The sequence below is a fragment of the Laetiporus sulphureus genome, assembly GCF_001632365.1.
Source record: "Laetiporus sulphureus 93-53 unplaced genomic scaffold LAESUscaffold_33, whole genome shotgun sequence".
In the NCBI taxonomy this organism is placed as follows: domain Eukaryota; kingdom Fungi; phylum Basidiomycota; class Agaricomycetes; order Polyporales; family Laetiporaceae; genus Laetiporus; species Laetiporus sulphureus.
The window spans coordinates 38,568-63,181 of NW_024468542.1; the positions used below are offsets into that span (position 1 = coordinate 38,568).

General features: G+C 41.9%; 6 protein-coding genes across 6 annotated transcripts; 3 read left to right on the top strand and 3 right to left on the bottom strand.

Annotated features, from left to right (window-relative positions):
• Positions 1–1,289: 1,289 nt before the first annotated feature.
• LAESUDRAFT_715603 (uncharacterized protein) lies at positions 1,290–2,687 on the top strand (the record flags this gene model as incomplete). Its single annotated transcript, XM_040907164.1, has 7 exons — positions 1,290–1,390; positions 1,423–1,574; positions 1,914–1,938; positions 1,988–2,109; positions 2,163–2,282; positions 2,338–2,392; positions 2,486–2,687. 7 exons carry the CDS (start codon positions 1,290–1,292, stop codon positions 2,685–2,687), a joined length of 777 nt encoding a protein of 258 aa, XP_040761997.1.
• An 8,069-nt stretch (positions 2,688–10,756) lies between these two features.
• Positions 10,757–11,440, bottom strand: LAESUDRAFT_715605 (uncharacterized protein; the record flags this gene model as incomplete). Its single annotated transcript, XM_040907165.1, has 1 exon — positions 10,757–11,440. The coding sequence occupies one exon, from the start codon at positions 11,438–11,440 to the stop codon at positions 10,757–10,759; it is 684 nt and encodes a 227-aa protein (XP_040761998.1).
• Positions 11,441–13,541: 2,101 nt separating this feature from the next.
• Positions 13,542–13,754, bottom strand: LAESUDRAFT_658007 (uncharacterized protein; the record flags this gene model as incomplete). The annotated part of the gene is made up of 1 exon (XM_040904719.1): positions 13,542–13,754. A coding segment is annotated over one exon (213 nt), but the record flags the coding sequence as incomplete, so codon positions are not given.
• A 938-nt stretch (positions 13,755–14,692) lies between these two features.
• Positions 14,693–15,292, bottom strand: LAESUDRAFT_761124 (uncharacterized protein; the record flags this gene model as incomplete). The annotated part of the gene is made up of 3 exons (XM_040912867.1): positions 14,693–14,804; positions 14,865–14,963; positions 15,027–15,292. 3 exons carry the CDS (start codon positions 15,290–15,292, stop codon positions 14,693–14,695), a joined length of 477 nt encoding a protein of 158 aa, XP_040762000.1.
• Positions 15,293–17,550: 2,258 nt separating this feature from the next.
• Positions 17,551–18,303, top strand: LAESUDRAFT_715606 (uncharacterized protein; the record flags this gene model as incomplete). Its single annotated transcript, XM_040907166.1, has 3 exons — positions 17,551–17,582; positions 17,788–17,878; positions 17,986–18,303. 3 exons carry the CDS (start codon positions 17,551–17,553, stop codon positions 18,301–18,303), a joined length of 441 nt encoding a protein of 146 aa, XP_040762001.1.
• Positions 18,304–21,565: 3,262 nt separating this feature from the next.
• Positions 21,566–21,778, top strand: LAESUDRAFT_658026 (uncharacterized protein; the record flags this gene model as incomplete). The annotated part of the gene is made up of 1 exon (XM_040904722.1): positions 21,566–21,778. A coding segment is annotated over one exon (213 nt), but the record flags the coding sequence as incomplete, so codon positions are not given.
• Positions 21,779–24,614: the final 2,836 nt, after the last annotated feature.

Consider the following 24,614-nt stretch of genomic DNA (forward strand, 5'->3'; position numbering starts at 1 on the left):
GCCTCCTAAAGCCAAGCCCAAGCCCAGCCCTGAAATCACTAGTTTCATTTCACTGCAAGGTTTGTTGTCATGAATGGTCAAACACAGTACAATGATGGAGTTGTTACAGGTAATACTCCAACATTAGAATACCCTGTGAAGATGATACACCCTACTCTCATCAACAAAGCACATGGTGGATTTAGCTCTGTAGCAATCTACACTAAACTCTGCTTAACTCAACCTTCAATAATGAAAACACAGTCTGCTACACACCATTGCCTTTAACTATGGCTTTTGTCATAAACCATTGTCACTTTAAATGCAGCTGCTTCTCAAACAATCATACCATCCTTGATCTCTGCCAAAGAGACTGATATTTCAATGTGAGTAACAATACGTAATTGTCAATCAATGTGGTGAATATCATGATAAACTTATAAAATACATTATGAAGAATATCAAAACCTCAGGAATCATTCCTGCCAGAAATGGCCCTTTTACCCAAGTAATACCAAGCTGTGACGAGAAGCCCTCCTCATGTGCACAATGACTGCTAGGTTTGGGTTGGGTGATTCCATCTGTGATTCTCACCATAAGCTGGCCCAGCTTCTAATGTGCATCATCTCAAATTGTCCAGACCTCATTCACAGAATCTTCTTCATCCTCATAAATTGTGATCATACAGATGCATTGAATATAGAGAGCAATAGACAGAGCCTAGGTGCAGTCTAGTGCCTGAGCAATTCTGATCACTTGAACACAGTCTGACTCATGGAAATCTACTGCATGATTTCCACAAAGCTTTGCAGCATTCACATTAGCCAGCAAACCATCCAGATTGTCTGAAAATGATGACAGAAAATGCTCCATCACTGTGGCTACACTGCCAAACCTGGTCCCAGTAGGTGCCACCTGGCCAGCCCATGTGTTCCATTCTCACCTCCCATGTGGCTACAGGTGGGCAACAACATGCTCCCATACCCAGTTGCCTATCAGCTCCAGCTAAGTCCATCATCATGTGAATCAGGCCTGATGTATTTCTGGCTTCCATCAATATTTAGTTTCATCTGTCAGCATGTGGCCCACCCTCTCTAGGCTTTTTGATTCATTCATTTCTCTGCTACTCACTTCTCACATATCATTATGCTCTCAGGCAACAATATATGTATAAATGTATGTGTTTGCATGTATGCTATGGCACAGTACAGAATACAAGCTTACAGTTCAAAGCCATGCTAAGTGCTTTCAATGACATGCTGCACAATAATGTGCTCTGTATTGAATCCTGTCAGTTAAATGAAGCAACCATGTGCATGAAACATACTGTAGAAGATGTACAAAATGGATCCCCTTCTGGAATATCTCCATCTAACCAGCAGAGAGCATTAGTAAGGATCTCGAGTTCACAGTAAGTCAATGTCGCACTTACCATGGCTGTAGCCCATTCCCCCCTTCCCTCCCTGGTGGTCCTGCAACAATGAGTCAGCATATCAGCCAGTCATGGTTTTATGTACAGAATCCCAGAGTCCTCCAAAATAATGACATGGCTTCAAGCCATGGAGCACATAGCTCAAGGACCATGCAAAAAAACAGTGAGTGTTCTTCCGTGCTCATATCCCCTATAACAATGAGGCATTTCATGCAGAGTAGATAACTCAGAGATTATGGTGCACATCAGTCAATGAGAGAATGGGAGAGTTGATGATGCAAGGAAACTTTTGTGTTCACATATGCATGTCACGTGACTGGCATTTGGACACTGTACTGCACTCACTGCCCTTTCATTGGTGACTTATACACCTTTTCTGATGCTTTTCTTCATGCTCACTCTCAGTGGGCTATGTCTCCATCATATGAGATGCACAGTTCAGGGTCCATTTTGATGGACTGTTCAGAATCTACCAGGAGGTGTTCTTGATGCAGCACTGTAGCAAAAACTGGTGATGTGATTGCCAGGTGAGATCTTTCAACATATCATCAATTGTTCAATCTTTACACCCCACAGCTACTATGGTACAGGAGGTGTACTTGAATTACAGGTTACTGAATCTCAATGGTTCGGCATTTTGATGCACCCAGACATTGAGGCTCTGCCATACTTGGAGGCTGATTCTGAGAAATCAGTTGGTAAGTGTTCAGCCTTATTGCAGCAGGCTTCTGATGCTCAAATATATGCTCAGTTGAGGCCCCTGAAGTCATTGTCACACAAGATGTCCAGATGAGTGAAACAATGAATGATGATACAAAGCTTGTGGCTTGTGTTCCTGTCTTGCAAGGCATTCAGACAGATGCACTGTCTGGTAAGTCATGCATGTTCACTGATTTCTAGCCAACTGAAGCCTACATTGACTTTAGAATGCATTTCACAGGCTTGTCACTCATGCCTTAAAAGACTTCAAGGCATGCTGCAGTGAGCCCTGCATGCAGCCATCCAGAGCGAGCAAAAGTGACAAAAGGCTTCGAATGCACTGAATGATCTCAAGGCATGCTTGTGGTCTGTCAGAATTGAGCTGTCTGCACCAAAACAGATTCAGACCATGGCAACTGAGCTGCATGTATTCAAGGCTGCTTTGCAAGATGCAGGCTTTGATCCTTATATGCCTGGCCAAGTCAAGGAAGCTGTCATTGAGTTACACATCAAGGAATCTCACATTGTGATGCAATATGCCAGCATCAATCTGTGGTCATTCTGCACCATCAAGTAACTGCTTGCTGATGTCAGAACATATCAGGAGATGCAAAAGAACACAGCTCAGATATTGAAAGAGCCATGCATTGAGAAGCAGTGCAGGACATGATAAAGGGAGCCTTTGATATGAAAATTGTATGTAATTACAGCATGATTTACTGTGACTCATCAATGTCATCAGATTCCTCTGTAATGTCTTCCACTCACCTGCTTTCTAGTGCTGCATCCAGTTCAGCCTGATATGCTGATGGTGTGGCATTCTAACATATTGCCATATCTGTGCTAGTGAATCACTCACGGTTGGTGTCAAGGATATGTTTAAGGTAGCTTGGTACTTCTGTCAGCCCATCATGAGATGCATACGATGTGTATGACTCACCCAAACACCTTGCTTCCCTTTCCTCCTGCCCTCTTTCAAATATTTACAAGAGTCTGGTCAACAGCAGATCAGTATTTTCCTTTAGAGGTTTCTAAGAAGGTCAGCCACTACTGGATGGATCAGCTTAATCCGAGCACTGGCAGTTCAGCCAAAGTTGAAGCACTCATCAACAAAGCTATGCGAGTGCAGATCTCTGGCATTACAATGACACTGGTGCCAGTAGGAATAGATTTCTTTCTTATCTGACACAACACTTTGCATAATTTGACAATGTTCTTGCCATTGTAGGTCTTCTCACCATTGGCATTGACAGAGTTGTTATCTTCAATAAAAATGTCCAGCTGTCATTGCAACTTAATCATAAATTGTACATCATATTTCTTAATGTGAAATGGATGTATCAATTTCTTTATCTCTGCTTTGCACTGTGTGAGATGGTCATGTGCATATGTGATGACCTTGTTCCACTTTTTGGTCTCATCATGGATACATGAATTTTTAAGGCCCCACCACTTGTGTTCTATGATTTCGAGTAGCAGTTTCAACATTGAAGTGCCATTTTAAGTGGAAACTCTGGGTGAGAGAAGCAAGCAGATGGCATATTTGTCAGTATTGGTCTATTGCAGACAGGCATTGTATTAGCAATTATTTTTGTGTGATAATGTGCAATAATCACTCACTTGGACATGACTCAGAATGTCCCATACTTTTGCGGTATCTGTCAGTGATTCATCCAAGTGTCCAACCATTTTGATCATTATTGCCATGCACATAATCTCATGCTCATCCTCACTTGCCTTGATGAAAGTGAATAATTAAGAACAAACACAAAAATCAGATGCATACATATATTGATGTATTTTTTGAGCTCGTGTTGGCCATTGATCTTCAGTCGCTCCACTGCAACTTGCGTGCAGAAGTACTGCATCTGATTATCACATTTGCTAGAGTTTATTGCTGATGCTGCAAGGCACAAGTTCCCTGTTGAGATTGCATCAGGCAGCAGAGGAAGATCAGTACTGAGCTCAGAGGATGATGACAATGCAAACAAGTCAGACTCAGGACTCAGAGCAGATTATGAGGCTTTGATAGGGGTATTATTGAGAATGGGACTGAGTATGAGAGAACTGGGGATATTTTCATTAAGGAGAGCCTGAAAAGTGATTTTGCATGCTCAGACTGCAGGTTCGGTGGTGGAGAAGATGCACAAAACTGTTATTTGCAGGTCAGCCATGGCTCGATCACAGACGGGAATTGCCAGCTGTTATCAATCTGTGTCAATGGCACCCACTTGCTGGACTCTCTCAGAAGGTGCATATATATCTATAATTCATGCAGACCTCTGTACTGAGTATTGACTGATGGCCTGAAGGCTTGGAAGTAGCAGATGAACTTGCAAAAACACTATAATGCCTTCCCTGCAAGAAGTATCACAGTACTGGCAGTCATAACAGGACTCTTCAGTGGAAAGGCCTGACATGCCACCTCATCTCCCAGCAGCACACCACAGTGATTAAGCTTGACAATGAGAAGCATACCTAACCTTACTTAATGCAGACATCACGATGAACACTGATCTGCTCTGAGCATAGAATTTTCATTTCAAAATACCCAATAGTTGATATCATGAAAAACTAATCACATCAACATGGGTGAACTACAGGGAATTTCAATAAAAGAGCAGCCACTAGAGATAATTGGGCCTGGCTTCAATGGCACTTTTCTCACACCTGCTCAATCATCAAGATACTTACACTGTAACATGAACTGACAGTTAGGATACTGAAGGAATCAATAGACCAGTGTGGGCAGACAGCTCTTCAGACAATTTATTATAAGAGAATTGCTTCCTGATAGGGAAGTGAGCACACAATGAGAGATCATTATTGATGCAAGATGTCAAAGCAACTTTCTGATTGAGGAGTGCGTGGGCAGGGAGAGACAATCCTTGGTGATATCATTTTGACTACATCAAGTAATATTTCATGTCACATATCCAATGTCATCCGCATTGAGGAAACTGATTAACAGATGACAGCAATCATTTCATAAATCATGGACAATTGATTAATTTAACAGACTGGTGGAACAATGAAGCACCATTCAGTCTATGGCACATTGATGCAATTCTTCTATGCCAGGGAAGAAAACTCACACTCATCTTGTCAATACTCATTTTCACCTAGCTCATCCTAACTGCATTGCAACCTAATGCCAACTCACTCTGTACCTACTTTAATAGGCCCCTACTGTGGCATTAGCTTTCAGATGGTGGAACAAGTTCAGTCTCATTGTGTGACTCACCAATATGCAGAAATTCTGAAGATGAACACATTTTGTAAGTAACAGTCTGATAATGTGATAACAAACCAACCTTTACTGCAAATGAGACCATTGACATCCACCAGGTGCACAACAAAGGCTATATGTGCCCAGTTGCGATATGCAGAGCCATTTTTATTCTAGGCCACTGCTTAAGCACTGCTGCGAGCATTTTTCTGGCATAGTAAGTGTATCATAGCAGACCTGGCGATAAAATATTTAATTTACCCTACAGTGAGGATAACATGAAAATCCGTGCAGGCAGTGATGAATCTGGTGTTGGAACAAAGGTGTCCAACTCACTGGGGAAGGAGTGCTATGGTCATAAGCATCGTTGGCAGGACAGTGAGCAAAACACACTGCAATGTCATTCGAACACTTATGATACCATTACGAAATAGATGATTCTATGTCACCTATGCCTAGCAAAACATTGATGGCATTACAACAGGCTAATCACTTTAAGACAATTCAGCATGGATTGGAGAGTGCAAGGGTGAAAACTGAAGAACTAATTCACCCATCATTGAGTGAGCACCTCAGGCAAATGTCAGCACATGAGGATGGCGAGCACAGTGTTCATCAATGTCATCAACACACTAATGATTGGTTAATCAAATAGGCATCTTGAATGCACCCATCCTTCCTACCCCTAGCCCATCATTGACTGTGTCTCAGTCCAGTAGTCTCTTCACAGTGGTCAAGAAAGCATTAGTGATGCCAAGGCAGGATGAAGAAGATTCTGATCCTGCCATGGAGATCAGATACTCATTTCAGCCATCATCTGACTGGGAGATGCTGGATTGCTACCTGATATCATGCATCAACGTTGATGAACATTTATCTGAGGTCACTCTGTTCATCAACATGTTGAAGGGCTCTTGTGTGATGTGTTTCATAACTGACAAAGACATGTCAGGCATGCCCACCCATAACAATGCACTATGCTATCTGTTTGCTAATCTATTCTGCAAGGAGGAATTTTGCACAGATATTGATGACAGACTGAGAGAGTGGCACTGTAATGCACCCAATGTGGATGTTCGAAGTACTGTGGAATAGAATATGAAACTATTGAAGGCAAAGGTTTAATTTGTTCTGATGAAGCAGTGCAAATGTGGTTTCTGGGAATCACGTTCATCATGTGGAAGATGGTGCATATTTGAGCCACAATCTTTACATACTTTGAACAGAACTGTGACTTTGTCTTCCATCACTCATTGGCTAGTGCCAAGGCATATGTGGGATGGCTGGTGCAGATGAGCAAGAAGGGGGGATCGACCAACATATAAAACATTTAGTAGATCTTGTGAGAGTATGTTATAAGCTCATAGAAGAGAACCAAAACAGTAAGCTACCATTTCTGTTTCACAATGAGAATGTGAGCCTGGTAAGCTTCCTTCACTAAAGTACTCACTTTTCATCTCATTTGATCAGCTGCATGCCTTCTTGTGCGAGAACCTCTTGCAGTGTAAGACCTTTTCCATCTGATTGTTTCTGAGGAATGGGTTTGCTGACAGATGCTGTGGAAGCTATCAAGTCTTTTTTCATGTCCAAAGCAAAGCCAGTAGGCAACCCCTGTGTGCCAGGTTGTGACATGTTTACATCTGCAGTTAAGGTATCAATTATGTTCTCTTTGATCGAACGGTCACAAAGCACAGTCAAGCTGCATTCTCAGATTTTCTTTGAGATGTGCTTGGCACCATCTGCCTTTTTCCTCTGTGCTTATCTCATCTCTCTTCTCCTCCATTTTCCATGCTGCTTTTGGTGGTAATCCTTCTTTATGCTCTCTCTAACATGCTTTTTGGAGGCTGCCTCAGTAAGGTGGTCAATGAAAGCTATAGGTCATTCATCATCGCACACCAGTGCCTCATCAGGATCTTGGTCTATTGCAGTTTTATGCTTACATTCTTCCTCTATTGCTTTCATAACCACAGCATCGAGATCAAATTATCATTTTACATAAATGAGATCACCTAACTCACATGACCATGGGGAAGATTCTGCCCCATACCAGGTCTTTCTGAAGGAGGGGTGCTCCATGCCCCCTGCTAGAATAATGACATGTCAGTGAATTATTGGAGGGCAGGAAACCAGCCTGCTTCACCATTATCCAGGTTCCAAATATTGGATCCATGCTTTAATGGTGGGGTTACAGGCAGGGTGACAGTAAATTACATACCTAGGAAGATATTGGATCTGAGACCCTTGTCTATCACATTCTCATCTTCTTGTAGTTGAAACCGTTGACTCATGATAATTTTTGGGCAAAAGTCAAGGGTTGTCGATTCAATGATGTAATCAATCAGAATTATCCACTTCAGATTCTCAGACCTTGACTATGGGCAGAGATAGATGATGTAGACAATCAAGTGCAAAAACCTTGTCCATATCCACTCCGTTCAGTATTATTAAAGAGATACAGTAAAGAGCAAAGGTGTTTCTAATTGTGCTCCATTCCGTATTACCAAATGAATACAGATTCTATCAGGATGGATGATGAGTGTTAGCAGCAAGATCAGTACATGCTAACTCTCCCACAGTCATATGTAGTCAACACGATCACATGCAAAATGGGGTTTGCATGGAAGATCAATTTCAAATGTGATCAGAGCACAGTTTGATTGAAGATCATGGGGTGTCTAACCCCTTCCTTCCTCTTAGCTTTCATCTCACACTCATCCATATCTCATCCTCTGTTGCTTTACACTTTGTCCTCACTCCTCTGTCACTGTACACGTCATCCTAAGCATCTCATCAGGTAATACTCTGATAAGTTGTGCATACATTAAGAAATGCTCCCCATCCACCTGGTCTGCAGCCATCTATCAAGTTTTACTTTAATTGATGGCCTGTATTTAGCTTATTTGCAGTGTCTATATGGCATTTTTCTATATCAAGAGCTGAGATGCTTTCTATTCTGCTATGCTCTCTGTGCCAGGATTCAGAATGCCTAAATCAATGAAAATGTCCAGATGTCCTTGGTACCTTGATGATGAGCCATGCTTTTAATCACTGTTATTGTGATGTTTACTGGTCGATAGATGTCCTATTCACAGTTGTCCTCATCCTCATATTTTAAAGCTGCAGAAAACACATGATTGTCACTATCACAATCAAAAGTATATGTTCCAGTGAAATAGTGCATTGTGTTGGTGCATTTGATTTGAAATTAATATTGAGCCAGAATGTAGACCAGGCAATCCAGGTTGCAAGAGACATACCAGAAAGATACCTTGTTCATGTGGTGAACCCAGCCATTCTCACTATTTCTATACCAAGATGTATGCCATTCTTCATACAGTAAACCACACTGAAGCTGTCACCAAACATGAGGATGAAGCATATGAAGGTTCTTCTGATGTGGAACAGGATGCAAGTCAGTTGCTAGATGATCAGCCAGATCAAGGGTCACTACCATGGGATATTCATTTGAATGCCAAAATGGAGCAAACCATTGAATCTGGTGATCATAATGCAGATACAGCCAAAGTCCTCGACACTCCTAATGTTCCTAATGAACATAACTCATACCTGATGTCTGACCCACATATAACCCACCCCCTCTGATGACCAAGCTGCTATAGATCTTTGCATGCATGATTGTATGCAGGTTGACATACCTACCCTACCCACCAATGCTGATGAATCTCCTGTCTTGGATTTTCAATCATTGCCTACAGTCGACGATGCCCTGTCTGACTGTATGATGAATGAGTTTGTATCTGAAGCAATCTGGCAAGAGCTTCTCAAGTGGTCTATCCAAGTGAATTGCAAGTATCACCTTGTGATCTGTATGGAGTGCCACAACATCATTCCATTGGAGTACATCCACTCTCATCATACTCACAAACATAAACTCTTATGCTATATTCCTGAAAGCAGTCACCTTTCTGACAAGGAATAGTTGATGAAAATGCTGGCCCAACTTGGTGTGCACCATCCAAAGAGTCCATTTTCTGGACCTATCCCAATCATGCAAGATGTTGAGATTGTCCATGCATGGTGATGCAAGATTTCAGGCTGTATGAGATGTAGTGTTTTTGAGAGCACAAAGTCGCATAATGCTCATTGCTATGAAGTACATCCTGGTGTCATGCACCATCACAGAGTGCAAGTTGATGCTCATTCTCTTGGCCTCAATAAAACCCACTGTGCATATGTAGAGATGCTTGCATCACCTCAAGTGGACTGCTCATCATTTCTGATAATTTTATTGAGCCGAAATGAGAGGAAAGAATTGAGTGACACCATCAAACCATACCAGGTTCAAGACATGTGACATGTAGGCCATGTGCTCAAGGTCACCCAAATGTACAAGTGTCTTCAGGATGTCAATCTCAAGGTGTTTCATGCCACTGTGGAGGCCTTTGATCCTTCTCTGGAAGGTGGATATTCTGTGTGGCAAGACCACATGAGGGAGTACTATCTCAACATTGCAGACCATTTTCTAGATCTTCAGATGCTTATGCTATAGCACATAGTGACCAGCAATCCTGGTCAGAAATTGAAGCCTCATCCATTCAGCCACTCCCAAGAGCATGACACTATCATAAGGGACTCCGATTTTATGACTCAATTTGTGACTTTTCTTCTGTGACATCATCAGCAGCCTTTACCAGACCTCCAACTCAAGTTTCATGCCATGCACTGACAATCGCTGGATGATCTTGTCCACATCATTGGGGTGTCATTCTTTAAAAGCTGATAGATGTCAATGTGTCACTGAGTGATTCTCTTCATCCTGACTTGTGGCAGTGATGAGTTTCTAAGAGCAGAGTGGAAAAACCTATTTTCTATCTTTCTGATCACATATCATCTTCGAGATGACCATGGAAACATGTATGCCACTGCAAGGATTACCCCAAATATATCCAAGGTGCAATGGTGCTTCAGGGTGATTGCCCTCAAGAAACTCTTTACCATAGTGTTCACCATGATAACAATGATGTCAAGTGAGCGATGTCATTTATCCGTTGATTCTTCAGCTTATTGTTTGTATAGAGCATACATTTCTGATGAGCAATAATATCTAACCAATGGTCCACAGACAACATTCACTCTGCTATGGCAAAAGATGGCTCTACTGTCCACCCTCACATACAATAAGCCTGGCCTACCTCCCTTCATGTGGGATGTAAACCATTTCATGCTGTCCATTGATAGAGTACCTGTCATGTTGCAGCAGTTCAAAGCTGATATTTTACAGGTTATCATTGAATGCCATGAGAGCATCCTTACCATTTGCAGCTCCTTGTATTTCTGGAGCCACATGGACTCCAAGATGGACCTGCTTAACAGAGAGAATTGTTTTTTTGACAATCCCTTTGAGAATGCACTTGGAACCTCAGTGCTTAGCAATCCATGCAATGGTATAACAAGGTTTAGAAATATTCTTCTTGAGAACATTTTGCATGACTCAACATATTGCAGTTGTGATCAGGCTTCTCAGTCATTACTAAAAAGAACATGCTCATTTTTGCAGTGGGTGTTGGTGCCAATGGCAGCTGGAATGTGAATACAAATGGAGTAATAGGCCCATCAGCTACTGCTAAAGAGAATGTGCTCATTTCTGTGGCAGGCATGGGTCCTAACAGCAACTGAAATATGCATGTAATTGGAGTGATAGGCCCATCAGCTGCTGCTAGAATGGATGTGCCATTGGGCATGGACCCTGACAGCAACTGGAATGTGAATATAATTGGAGCAATAGGCTCATCAGCTGCTGCTGAAGAGGATGTGCTCATTTCTGCAGTGGGTGTTGGTGCTGATGGCAGCTGAAATGTGAATACAAATGAAGTGATAGGCTCATCAGCTACTGCTAAAGAGGGTATGCTTATTTTTGCAGCAGGTGTGGGTCCCAATGGCAATTGGGATGTGAATATAAATGGAGTTATACACCCATAAGCTGCTGCTAGAATGGATGTGATGGTTTCTGTGGTGGGCATGAGTGTCAACGGTGGCTGAAATTCTCCATCCTGGGTCCCTGTTAAAATGAGCAATTTGATAAAAGTTAGGAAGCATATCATGTGCTTTTTATCCTGGGCTTCTACTGCTTCAATGAACATTGTAATTGTAATTCAAGTTATGAAAGTCATTGTCATGCTTTCAGACTAGGAAACCTCCTCTCTGAGTGTGTCCAGCTCCATGCTCACCTTGGCTGCCTGGCATTGATGATGATGCTCAACAAGATCATGTGGATAAGGTTGGTTTAATATCTGGAAGTAGCGGAGATTTCTACTCACCTTCCTTATTTGTTGTTCCATTTCATACTCAGCTCAGAGCACCTTGAGCCATGCAACTTGATCATTGGTCCTATTAAGTTCCTCATTAAGCTTGTCTTGCTGGTGCAGTACCTCATCATGATGGTTCATTAGCTTGTTGTGGTATCTGTGATATCCTCATTGTGATGGTTCCTTAGCTCCTTGTGGCATTCAGTGACCTCTTTGAAATTGGACTTGACAGCACTCAGTTGTTTGCGAAGATCATTTCGTTCCTCACAAAGCTCATCTTACTCATGCAGTACATCATCATGATGGTTTCCTTGCTTGTTATGATTCCTGAGGTACGAAGGAGAGTTTGTGCGACACTGGGCACTTAGAGCATCTATGTTACAGTGACCCACAAAACTGTTGATAAAATTGCTTACTTCAACTTGTATAGTAAATATCTCCTTAACCAATAGGTCAAATCTATTTTCAAGGGCTCATTTGAAAGGATATTATCATGGCTTTCTAATGCACTCTTGATTGTAATTTTATCAAATATTTGCAAGTAGCATACCTGGTGTGGGCTCCACACAGATATCAGAACAGCCTCTCCAGTCTTCTGATGGATCAAATACAGTTGAATTTCATATCTGTCATGAAATTGCTTTAAATGTGCTTCCGTTAGATATACACAATGTGCATAAATTGGGTCATCCTCCACTTTAAATTTGGAGTCAGAAAGAATGAATTCCTGCAATTGCTTGACAGCAGTTGCAGAAAAGATTGTCCATCATGCTTCATCACCCCATATCATGTAATTGATGGCATCTGTCATATCAATGTGCAACATAGTCAATCCCTGATGCTGTCCATTTTGCATTGATGAGAAGGCATTGTATATCTTTGGGCCTAAGTGCAGTGATGTGATCAGAGATGGTATTGCAGTGGGCAACTACATGATGCCCTACTAGGTCAGGAGCAATACCTTTCTCTGAAAAATGTGCAGCAGGATTCAATACCCCATTCAATCTGGTCAGGTGAGGCAGAGGAAGGCCTGCCTGGAATGCATTGAATAACTCTAGGAACTTGCGGGCAAAGCGCCACTGAGGAGGCCAATCCTATAACATAAATCAGAATCATACACAAAGATGAGAATATGATGCAATTCATGCCTTCAACTTCCAAATTGTATGTTGCTCTGTGTTCCTTTTCTGTCTGAACTGAGAGAAGAATTCCTCTACAGAAACTTTCTTGTGCTGAGCATTGTCTATGCAGTGCCGCAACTCTACATGAAGACCACCATAATGCTTTATGAAGTATTCAGGACTGTAGTAACCTTGTATTCTGTGAAATGCACCATTGAACACAATGGGAATACCTCATTTTCAGTAATGGTGGAAGTTGGCATAAAAGATGTCCTGCACAGATACAGACAAGGCATCTCACCATGAAAAATCTGTTAAACCATCCTCCTGTGTGAGAGGTGTCACATTAGCACTAAAAACATTGCTTAAAAAAGGTTGCAATGTTTCCTGCAACAGAGCTGTCATTGCAGTGATGGCATTGGCAACCTCCTCTGTCTGGAAATGAGTTACTGGCACAAGGTGTGTGTGAGGACAAGGAACCCCTGAAAATGAATGACAATATATTCTGTGTGCAGTAAGCTTCATCACAACCATTACATTGCTTGCACTTGGGTAAGAGGGACATTTTTGGCAGGAACGATTCCTGAGGTCCTGACCTTTTTTGTAATGGACTTTAATAAGTTTCTCATGATATTCACCACATTGGTTGAGGGGAACATATTGTTATCCTCATTGAAATATTAGTCTCTATGGCAGAAATCAAGGATGATATGATTGTTCGAGAAGCAGCTATATTTAGAGTGACATTATTTTATGGCAAAGAAGACAGTTGAAAGGCAATGGTGTGTAGCAGACTGTGTTTTCATTATTGAAGGTTAGGTTAAGCAGAGTTTAGAGTAGATTGTTACAAAGCTAAATCTGCTATGTGCTTTGTTGAGGAGAGTATGGTGTGCCATCTTCACAGGGTATTCTGATGTTGAAGCATTATCTATAACAATTCCATCATTGTACTGTGTCTGACCATTCATGTCAACAATCATTGCAGTAAAATGAAACTCACCAAAGTAAATAATACCACACAAGCGAAATTTTGTGCCTTGTTCTCCAATGTACACAGCAGAATCTAGCTGAATTTGCCTCTGATTTGTGATATATGCTCAGAAGTTAGGGATGTTGACAAAGACATATCTTTTGACCAGTCTTCTTTGCAGCTTTGGCATGCAAAGAGAGTCTTTTTTAAGCCATTCTGAAATCTTTCTATTTTTTGAAGAACCTAACTTAACAAAGGACTTTCTCCAAAGTGATAAACTGCAGTCATATAAATAAATGGAAGCATGTTCTACATTCACAACTACATTGCAGTGGTGACAATGAAGGTGGATGATAACATTGGAGGATGAAGACTGAAACATAGCAAAATACAGGCTGTAGATATCTGCTTCATCTTTTCTAGTGATGGAAAATGCTGCAAAGTCTGTAATGTGTAATATATAGAAGAGCTTTACATTTCTGAAACATGAGTGAGGCCATCAGTCATATCTCTAAAGGGCTCTGATATCCTTTCTGGGCATTCAATCCCCTCTCCCTGAATGTCATGAATCTTGGCAGAACTGCAAGATATCAAACTGTGTTGAAATATTCAGAGTGACCTCAGAAGAGCTTTCCATTATCTGGAACTTGGTTGAGGCCACCATGCAGGTCCCTGTTGACTTTAGGTGCAGAACCAGCCAGAACAGAGTCAATCTCCCACCAGGTATCAAGGTAATCTGAGGAACAAACTGATGGGATTCACCACTCTATTCATAGATATTTATATACCCCTGAGACCCCCCTGTGCACAGACCATCAAGAGCTGCTCACTGATAACCGGTGCTGTATTCCAACACAGCTCGTTGAGTCAGCTGCTGCTTCCACCCTCCCATTCATCAAAACGCAAAGATATCCTCCACTGCGGCAACTTCTGCTGCTTCCTGCTCATCTGAGCAGTCATGATGAACATGCCCTGTCTTTCCACACCTGTAGCAAGTCACAGGGCCTTGCTTCTTTGACTTGGCACCTCCTGATCCCATGTCACCATCTCTGGCTCACTCGCACCATCTGGTCCACCATGCCTCATCTCCTCATTCAGGATCTTCATGCTGATCCAGTCAAAGGTCCATTCCCTGGTGTTCATGTTATCGACCTGTGACACCACTCACCCATACTTGTCCATCAGTCCCATGACCAGGACCAACACTTTCTGAGTTTCATTGACCTCGACATTGACCTCTTTTAGCACCCTCACCATACCCTTTACACTAGCAATTTATCCCTGACCTGACTCGCTCTCCTGCATCTGCACATAATAGAATGCCCATCACTTGGCCAACTCTGTGATAAACCCCTTTGCCCTGTGGGTGTTGCGTAACTTGAACCAGCACTCATGATGGTTCTTCTCTTCTTCCAGAAGTTCCAGCTGGTCCTCTTCCACCTGGAGTATGATCTCCACCCACACCTTGGCCATCTTGTCCTTTATCTGCTTTTGCAGCATCTTGCTCAATGCCTCCTCTGGTGTGACCCCTTCATTCACCTCCACCTCTATGTTCACCTGCTCCCACATATTCTTTTGCACCAGCACCACCTGCATCTTTATCATCCACAGCCTATGGTTACTCTCCACCAACTGGGAGACCTTGGCAGTATCCTACAATTCTTCAGCCATGGTGCAACACAGAGAGGATGAGGATTAGGTCTGAGAAGTAAGGCAGGCAAACAAGCAAGAACTTGATAAGGTGATCAGTTTGTGTTAACTTTAGATGCAGAAATGGCCAGAACAGAGTCAATCTCCCACCAGGTATCAAGGTAATCTGAGGAACAAACTGATAGGATTTACTGCTCTATTTACAGGTATTTATATACCCCTGAGACCCCTGTGCATGGATCATCAAGAGCTGGCAGCGCCGCTCACCGATAACCCATGCTGTATTTCAACAGTCCCTAGAGCACTCTGATACCCTTCCTGGGCAGCCAATCTCCCCCCCAGAACTGCCATTTTGAACTGCATTGAAATATTCAGAGTGACCTCAGAAAAGCTTTTCATTGAGAGAAGAAAATTGAGTTTATGAACAGGCTGCTCATCATCGTCGATGATGATCACAGGCAGCCACAGGCACATTGATCACTATTGTCACACATGATCATGTTGACCTTCAACTTGTCCTAGAGCTTGATTGCACTACAATTCTCCCACCTTCCCAGGCCTGCCATTTCATACAACATGTCTACCTGTTCAAAGCTCCAATATCTTTTGATGAAGCACCATGCACAGACATTGCCAAGACACTGGTATAAGTGCATGAGACAATGTCATCAAAGAGAAGGAAATGTTAGATTGCAAAAGTCATCATATGTTCAACACATCCTGCACATGAGACTTGCACATAGAGAAAGCCCCAACGTGATCCTCTTTTGCACACTTGTGCATCCAGGAACTATTGTTCAGTGTGTCTTCTAACACAGATTTAGATACATATTGATCTGTTGGCCCTGTGAGACTGGATATGAGATGACAAACTAGAACACAGTCAAACATCACTTTAACGCCCTCAGAAAGTCAGTCAAGAGACATACCCTGTTCTCAATCATACACTGTGACACATCAGCCAGATATCCATGGGAGCAGCTGACTAGCAGAGAGAAGACAACCTATCATGTGCAGAAGCATGTTCCCCCTGGAGATGCAGCTTGACTTCATCTTTGGAAACAAGACTACGACACATGATCTTTCCAGTCAGTACTGGCCTGGCCTTTGCCAGTGACTATCCAAGTGTGCTCTGATTTGTCACAGATGAAGCTAAACAAGTAAAGCATAAGCGTGCAATTAGAGCAGCATATAGTTAGACTTTACTTTCCATCTTCTCATGGAGATGCCCTGCAGCTAATCTGCCTCCTTGTATGTCAAGGAATGGGCTATGCAAAATTTCAGAACATCAGTTTCATTTCATCTTGGGCACCTATCGAGCAATTTGCACATCAAAGCTCGTATCATTTGTGATTGATAGCAGATTGTCTTCCATTCTGAGCTCTTTCAAGATGTTTCATACTCTTGGCCACATGCCTATTCCAGCCCAAGCCTCAGAAAGCACAGCAGTCAACTTGTAGATGTCTACAGACACATTATTGCACCATTTGTGGAGTGAGAGTGAATTACAGATCTTCAAGTCCAGCACTGCTGTGATACTAGAAGAATTCAGTAGCAGTAAATCCACTGAACCTGTCATGACTTACACCATTGCAACCTTGAACTTAAGCTCAGTCATAGCTCTGAACGTGCTGGATCAAAACCATATATCATACTATCATACACTGATTCCACAATTGGAGATGAGCCTGGCTCCTGCTGGTTGCTTTAATTTGATGCCAGATAAGACTAGTACAGTCAGAGTGTGAACGCTGTGTAGCCTTTATTATTCACTTTGAGTTGGAGAATAAAAGATGACTAACGGTCCACAAACACAAACACCCAACACTTTCCATCAATCATCCCTCTCCCTTCATTTCTCCACCTACTTGTGAATTGTGACCTTTCTGCCCTGAGGGCTTTCCACTAGTTGTTTTCTTTGTCATCCATCTGCTTGATGCAGAAGCCAGCCTGCATGCATTCTCATTCTTGCATACTCCTTTGTAGATCTTAGCTCAATTCACAGTCTCATCAAGATGTTTTGCAGCTCAAGGACCACTTTCACATGTATAATGTGAAAGCCTGCGCTTTGCAGTAAAAACTGGACTTGCTTGAGCGCATTGCACCTGAGAGTTCTCTGGGCTTGTCAAGGATGCACTGTCACATAGACACAACCTGTGGGTTATATATACTCATAGCAGGAATCTATCACACAGTTGTGTCCAATGTTAGGCTTGGAACCTCAGTTATTGCACAGGTACAATCTGCAAGTTTGTGCTTGCAGCAGGAATCTGACTCGCTCAAGCACATTGCACTTGAGGGGTCTCCTCATCTCGTGAAAAGCTATCCTCCACCCAGGTCATGTACTGGATCCCCCCACAATGCATTCTTCACTGGAGGCATGTTTGTTCTATGCAGGCTGGATACAGGTGCCATTAGCCAGACTATGATGTATCATGTAGCCCTTTTGATGCCAGCAACAGTGTGGAGAAGGATGAGGCCCATTGGATCAAATCCACATGCGATATCCCCACCATAAACAAGGAGGGCAAGGTGTGCTTTGCTGGTGTCATGATATAAATATCCTGATATGAATATTGCAGTATTGTCATATAATGTGGTCACGCCTTCATTGAAGTTATCTATCTTGCTTTGAGCAGATGTATGTTGGGCTTGACCGAACCCACTTCCTCAGCTCTTCCACTCAATGTCATCCTTATGATGCCTCAGGCAATGGGTATCACCATGATGAGGGTGTAGAATGTTCATCCTCAAGTGACTGTCCAATGCAATTGATAAGAACGATCACATCCTTGGTGTCATCCAATCTGATCTTGCAGAGTCTATCACACCTGCATAGCCCAATGCAAGTACAGCTTTATAAGAAGCTTTTTAATGTCACAGAAACTCATTTGCATAAGATCGGCATCATTGAGGCTCATGATGGGACAGATACTCAGGCAGGGAATCTTGTGTAGCTGGAGAGCCTGTGGAGGGTCTTCACTGTCAATAGGAAGAGTGATAATCCCCTCTACATGAGGCCCATAAAGACAAGCATAGTATATGGGAAGGCTGCTTACCATGCTGCCAATCTTGCAAAGTTGATACTGATGATGCATGAATAGATGATCCCAGCAATGATCTCACTATGAAAATAAACCCACAGATTGCTGACCTCATAAAAAACAATATCGTCATCGATAAAGACTGTACGAGTGTGAACCCTTCTAGTGATCAGCAATGTCTAGCATTGCTGGATAATTTTGACACCTCCAGATCAAATTGTGTGCTCATCCTGAAAGAGCCATTTATAATTTCTGATGTATGAAGGAAGAGTTTGTGTGACATTGGGCACTTTGGGTGTCTATGTGATGTTTTTTGATATCTGTGGGACACTTAAGCAATGTGTGGGAGAGTATACCAATACAAAGTGGTTTCATTTTATACCCCTATCCTGAGGTTAGGAGAGGGCCCTTTCTTCAAAACTTTGTCACTGTGTTACATTTTGTTCTTACTCAGATTTGTTAACTTTTGTAATGGGCATACAAACCGGAGTTTGAACATGCACAATGCAGCTAATCCAAACAGGTGCAAATGATAAGAGCCAATCACAGCATTGAATCTGCTAGGGTTAATGCCTTAAGGGCTGATGGCTTCAAAGCTGTTCAAATCATTGTATTTAATGCCTTGAAAGCAATTGAAACCAAGGCATTCAATGGCTTCAAAGTGGTTCAAACCAGAGTATTCATTATTTGTTATGTATTTCAGTACAGTGACACAAACAATGACTGATTTAACATCTTCAGACTCATTATAGTCTCTACTTGAAGAATAAGCAATAAATCTCCACATTCTACTGCTCGTTACTTCAATTCCTTCATTCTGAGCATATTGAAATAAGAGCTATTGATGCAATCAATTGAAGTTTTCCATCACCACAGTATTTTAATCCATATTTCGACTTTTTATACATGATAAATTACCCATTGATGCTTCGCAATCAGAACTGCATGCAGGCCATTTTCTGTCTCAAAAAAGTGAAGATTTGAGGTCACAGAATGTATGAAGATGTCAGCCACTCAAATTCTCACACTTTATATTGCCACAATGTGCAAATAACACCAAACTATAACATGGGCTTCTGTGCAACTAGCTAGTTGCATGGAAGCCCACGTCATAGTTCATTGTTGTTTATAAAACAATGAGAGTTGCACTTTTTTAAAATCAAAAGCACATAAAACTGCACAGACTGAGAATTGGACTTCAGACTTCTAGGACTTACTTCTCAGATAGTACCAAGCATTCTCTCCACTAGACCACCTGCTGCTTATCACAAACACAGCCCAAATATAATATACAGTGATCAACAAAAGTGCACAAATATTTTCTTGGTTTTTCTTCCATCTTCACATTGGCTGTAGCTATACTCACAGATAAAATAGTATTAGAAAGCCATCTTCTCAGCTCTCAAATGAGTGTCTGTTGGTGGAATCTTTATGTCCTGTTGTGAAGATATATGCAACTCTATCAGGTTAACTCATTTATACACTTTTGTCACTAACAAACTTCAAAACTCTAGTAGTTGAGTGTTCAACCCTTTTCCTTAAACACTGCCTTAACCCATTCATACATGTTTTTAATCAAAATCTAATGCACAAACCTATCAATACTCTTTCATTTCTTTTTCAATTGCTTTTACAATTCTGTAATCTTTGAGTAGCTCCTCATGCCTTGCTAATCTTTTTGTGAGATAAGTTCAACAATAATCTGTGAAATCAAGCTCTGATAATTGATCATGCCATACCACAGCCTTAATAGTATTCTCTTTAAGTCAGCTAAGTCATGCTTGAGATTATTATCTTGCTGAAACACCATTTCCTTCACTTTTGCTGCAATGCTTCAAGACATTTTGAAGCTCATTTCTCAAAATGCTAACATGATATCACATTCATCTTGTCATCAGTTGTACAGGTATATCTCATTTCTTTTCAAACTATACAGATCCACATTATCCGTGATTTTTTACCATCTTGATGATATAGCATATCAGAATATGTTCAGCCAGACAAGTTCTACCCATGCTATGTTTGATGTTTGGAAGTATGATTTGTATAGTGCATCAGGGTTTGATCAAAAGCATACATACTCTACAACCATACTCAATGAACACAGTGAATGTGATTATATCTATCTATAGCAGACTTTCAGCTTAAACAAGTGAATAATTGTGAGGGCTACAAAACCTATAACATTGTCAGCCACTCAGAATGTACAAACCAAGTTAAAGATAATAAGAAGGTCTTCTGAGGTCACTTGGAATATTGAAATGGCAGATACGGAGATTACTCTGAATATTTCAACACAGTTCAAAATGGCAAACATCTTGCAGTTTCGCCAAGATTCATGACATTCTGGGGGAGGGGATTAAATGCCCATAAGAGTGTCAGAATGCTTTAGGGACTTGAAGTGGTGGCCTCAACCCAGCTTCAGATAATGGAAAGCTCTTCTCAGATCACTCTGAATATTTTAACACAGTGGTGAAAAATGCTGCAGAGTCTGCAATGGGTAATATGGAGAAGAGCTTTACATTATCTGGAAAATGGGTGAGGCCACAATTTAGATCCCTAAAGCATTCTGATACCCTTTCTCAGCATTCAACCCCTCCTCCAGAATGTCATAAACCTTGGCAGAACTGCAAGATATCAATATTCAGAGTGACCTTAGATAAGCTTTTCATTATCTGAAACTTGGTTGGGGCCACCATTAAGGTCCCTAAAGCCCTTGATACCCTTTCTGGGCATTTAAACCCCTCCACCAGAATGTTGCGAACCTTGGCAGAACTGCAAGATGTCTGCCATTTTGAACTGAAAAGATGAAACAGATATCTACAGCTTGTGTTTTGCTATGTTTCAGTCTTCATCGTCCAATATTACCATCCAACTTCATTGTTGACACTGCAATGTGGTCATCAATGCAGAAGATGCTTCCATTTATTTATGGGACTGCAGTTTATCAATCTGGAGAGAGTCCTCTGTTAAGTTAGGTTCTTCAAAAATAGAAAGCTATTGGAATGGCTGAAAGCCCTTCTTTCTAACAAGACTTGCTTGGCATGCCAAACCTGTCATGGAAGACTGGTCAGAAGATATATATTTGCCAACACCCCTAACTTCTTAGCATTTATAACAAATCAGAAGCATTCAGCTAGATTCTGCTGTGTACATTGGAGAACAAGGCACAAAATTTCGCTTGTGTGGCATTATTTACTTTGGTGAGTTTCATTTTACTGCAAGGATTGTTGACATGAATGGTCAAACACAGTACAATGATGGAATTGTTACAGATAATACTTCAATTTTAGAAGACCCTCTGAAAATGGCACACCCTGCTCTCCTCAACAAAGCACATGATAGATTTAGCTCTGTAGCAATCTACACTAAACTCTGCTTAACCTGACCTTTAATAATGAAAACACAGTCTGCTACGCAGCATCACCTTTTGACTGTCTTCTTTGCCATAATATAATATCACTCTATATACCACTGCTTCTTGAACAATGTGGTGAATATCATGATAAACTTATAAAATTCATTCTGAAGAATATCAGAACCTCAGGAATCATTCCTGCCAGAAATGGCCCTCTTACCTAAGTATAAGTAGTCAGTCTTCTGTGACTGGAGCACTTGAGAGCACTGTATCTGGATCATCTCACCCAACATACTGATGACTGGACTGGCATTTTTGAAACAGCATGTACAGCTACCACCCTAGCCTTTCAGTACTGCATTGTTATCACAAGAGGCTCCAAGAATGAGCTTGTAGAAAATTTGTAATGTGCGAAGATCATTCATGTATTGAAGAGGTCTGCAAACATGATCTTTCTATTCTCTGGCCAAGGCGAGCAGTATCCAGGAATGAGGTGTGGTGTTTATGAGAAAATATCATGCTTTCATCAAACAGTCAATCTGTGTGATGAGAAACTTTCAGCTGGGGATCTCTGAGATCCTCTATGTCATCACTGTGCAAGATCCGAATTATGCTGCTCATCATCAAGTTGGTGAGATTGTTTACTGGCAGTCTGCCATTATACTAGAGTATGCTCTGGCAAGTACGTGGATCTCGTGAGGGCTGCAGTTGCTAGACACAGGTGAGCAAACTTCATGTGCAGTCTCAAAAATCAGCTGATGTTTTATAGCCTCGGGAAGTATGTGGCTTTTGTGTTCTTGGGAGTCCTCTTAGTTAATGATGACAGCTGAGGCCCCTGTGTGAGTGGATCTCTGTGAGATCCATGAAAGTGGTATCATTGCTGACCTCTGTGCTGTCAGCATTGACAGCTGTGGGAGCTTTCAATATACTCTTCTGGGGCTTCTGCATATGCTGTGTCACACATTTCATACATGAGGGACAGTACACATGAAAGAGTGGTGCACCTTTGCAGCAGGGCTGAGCTTCTTTCCAGGTGCAATGCTGTATGCTCATCTGTGACTGCTATGATGAGATCGTTCACCTTGGTTGAGGATAAGGATGAATCTGCATTTGTGTGGTGTCATTTTCTCTGCACTGCTGCAAGAGAGTGATATCTGAGAGAGTGGGCATGTGCACTGTGTATGTCTTCATCAGTGCATGTTTTCATCAATGAGTTGAGATGTGATGGTCATGTGCACAATGCAATCACTGGGCCTGGGAAAATTGCCACCTTATACATGCTTAGTGCTGCCTTATGCATGCTTCATCCCTGCCACTTCATACCATTTTGCTGTCACCATTCTATTGCTTCACTGCTGACCTCTTGAACTTCATGCCTGATGCAATCTGTGCTGATGACCATGATGACTCGAGCCTGGAATGATGGGTCATTTTACAAAGGTCCTATATCAACTAGTGCATTCTCATCCATGTCCTACCTGCCTTTCCACTCACAGCCTTTCAACTTCAACATACAACCTTTATTGTCTGATCAATATATGTTGCATTAAATTCTGTGACTATTTGCAGTAAGGGCTCTGTAAATGTTCAAAAAGTACTCATGCATGAGTAAGTCACCTTATGTTGTGACAATTCATTTCTCTCCTTTACTGTCTCATGCTCACTTTGGAGCATTAGTCTCTCATGATGTTGATATGCACTGAATAGCTCTGTACTCAGAAGCCCAACAAAAAGAGTAACTGAGGACTGCATCACTTGATTATGCATATTAGACAAGTGGAATACTCCAGGCAAAACAGTGAAAGGGCCCCCAACTCTGAAGAACCTGCAGAAGCATCAGGAAGGGTCATACATGAGGCTCAAAGGAGATGAGAGTGCTCCCTAAGTGAAAGAAGTGCAGGGCAGCAGACCATTGAACCCTTTGTGGGCCTGCACCTTCTGATTCCCCAACTGCAAGCAATGATGAGAGGAGGTGGAGAATGTCTTAGAAACTGTTTCAGAGGATCGGAAACATCTTTTGCTTCACTAAAAGATGTTGTGCTACACCTATATAATGGCTTGTGTGCATAGCACAATAATAAGGAAACTTCACCCCTCAGATTTCAGCTTCTATGCATATATTCATGATAGGGCAGCATGCCCTATTCTGTCTCATTAGTCTATGTTCATGTTTCACATATCACTGGCTGTCAACACCATGCAAGACAGCACTCTTGATAGCGGTTCATAGCTCAACTCAGGAAGCTACCTAGCTAAGTCACAGTCTCACACCCATGCCACCTCATTTCTCTTCTCATGCCACCAGTCAAAAGCTCTAGCAACTCAGATTCCTATTTTCATTGAACTCTGTAGCCCCAGTAAGTGCCCAGTACAGATCCGTAGTGCTGAAGAGTTGAATATAGATGCCTCAGAGACCCAGGTGTTCAGAGCACTGGGGGAGCTGTCTGTAGTTCCCAAATTGCCCAGATTAGCCAGACTAGTCCTATGGTCCCATGTTGCTGCATAGTCCTAGCAAGTCTTCCCAACTCACTCATCCAAGTCCCTCATTGTCCAGCCCACACACACACACCCATCCCATTTTACTCTCAACTTGCTTGGAGTTGGGGTATCACCCTAGTCTACTCCATCACTCACCATTTTGTTTCAAGCATAATGCTGAATGACTCACAGTGGCCCCTCACTGCATTATCAACTGAAGTTCCTGTGACCATTGTACTGTGATATAGACACTAAACACTTCCTAGCATGGCAAATGGGGAGCAATCACTTTTAAGAGCAGAAAGGCCTGGGAGCATGCAGAATAGCGGCACAAAGTGGCAAAGGCCTTCGAAGAGAGAATGAATAATATTTCACGAATAATATTTCA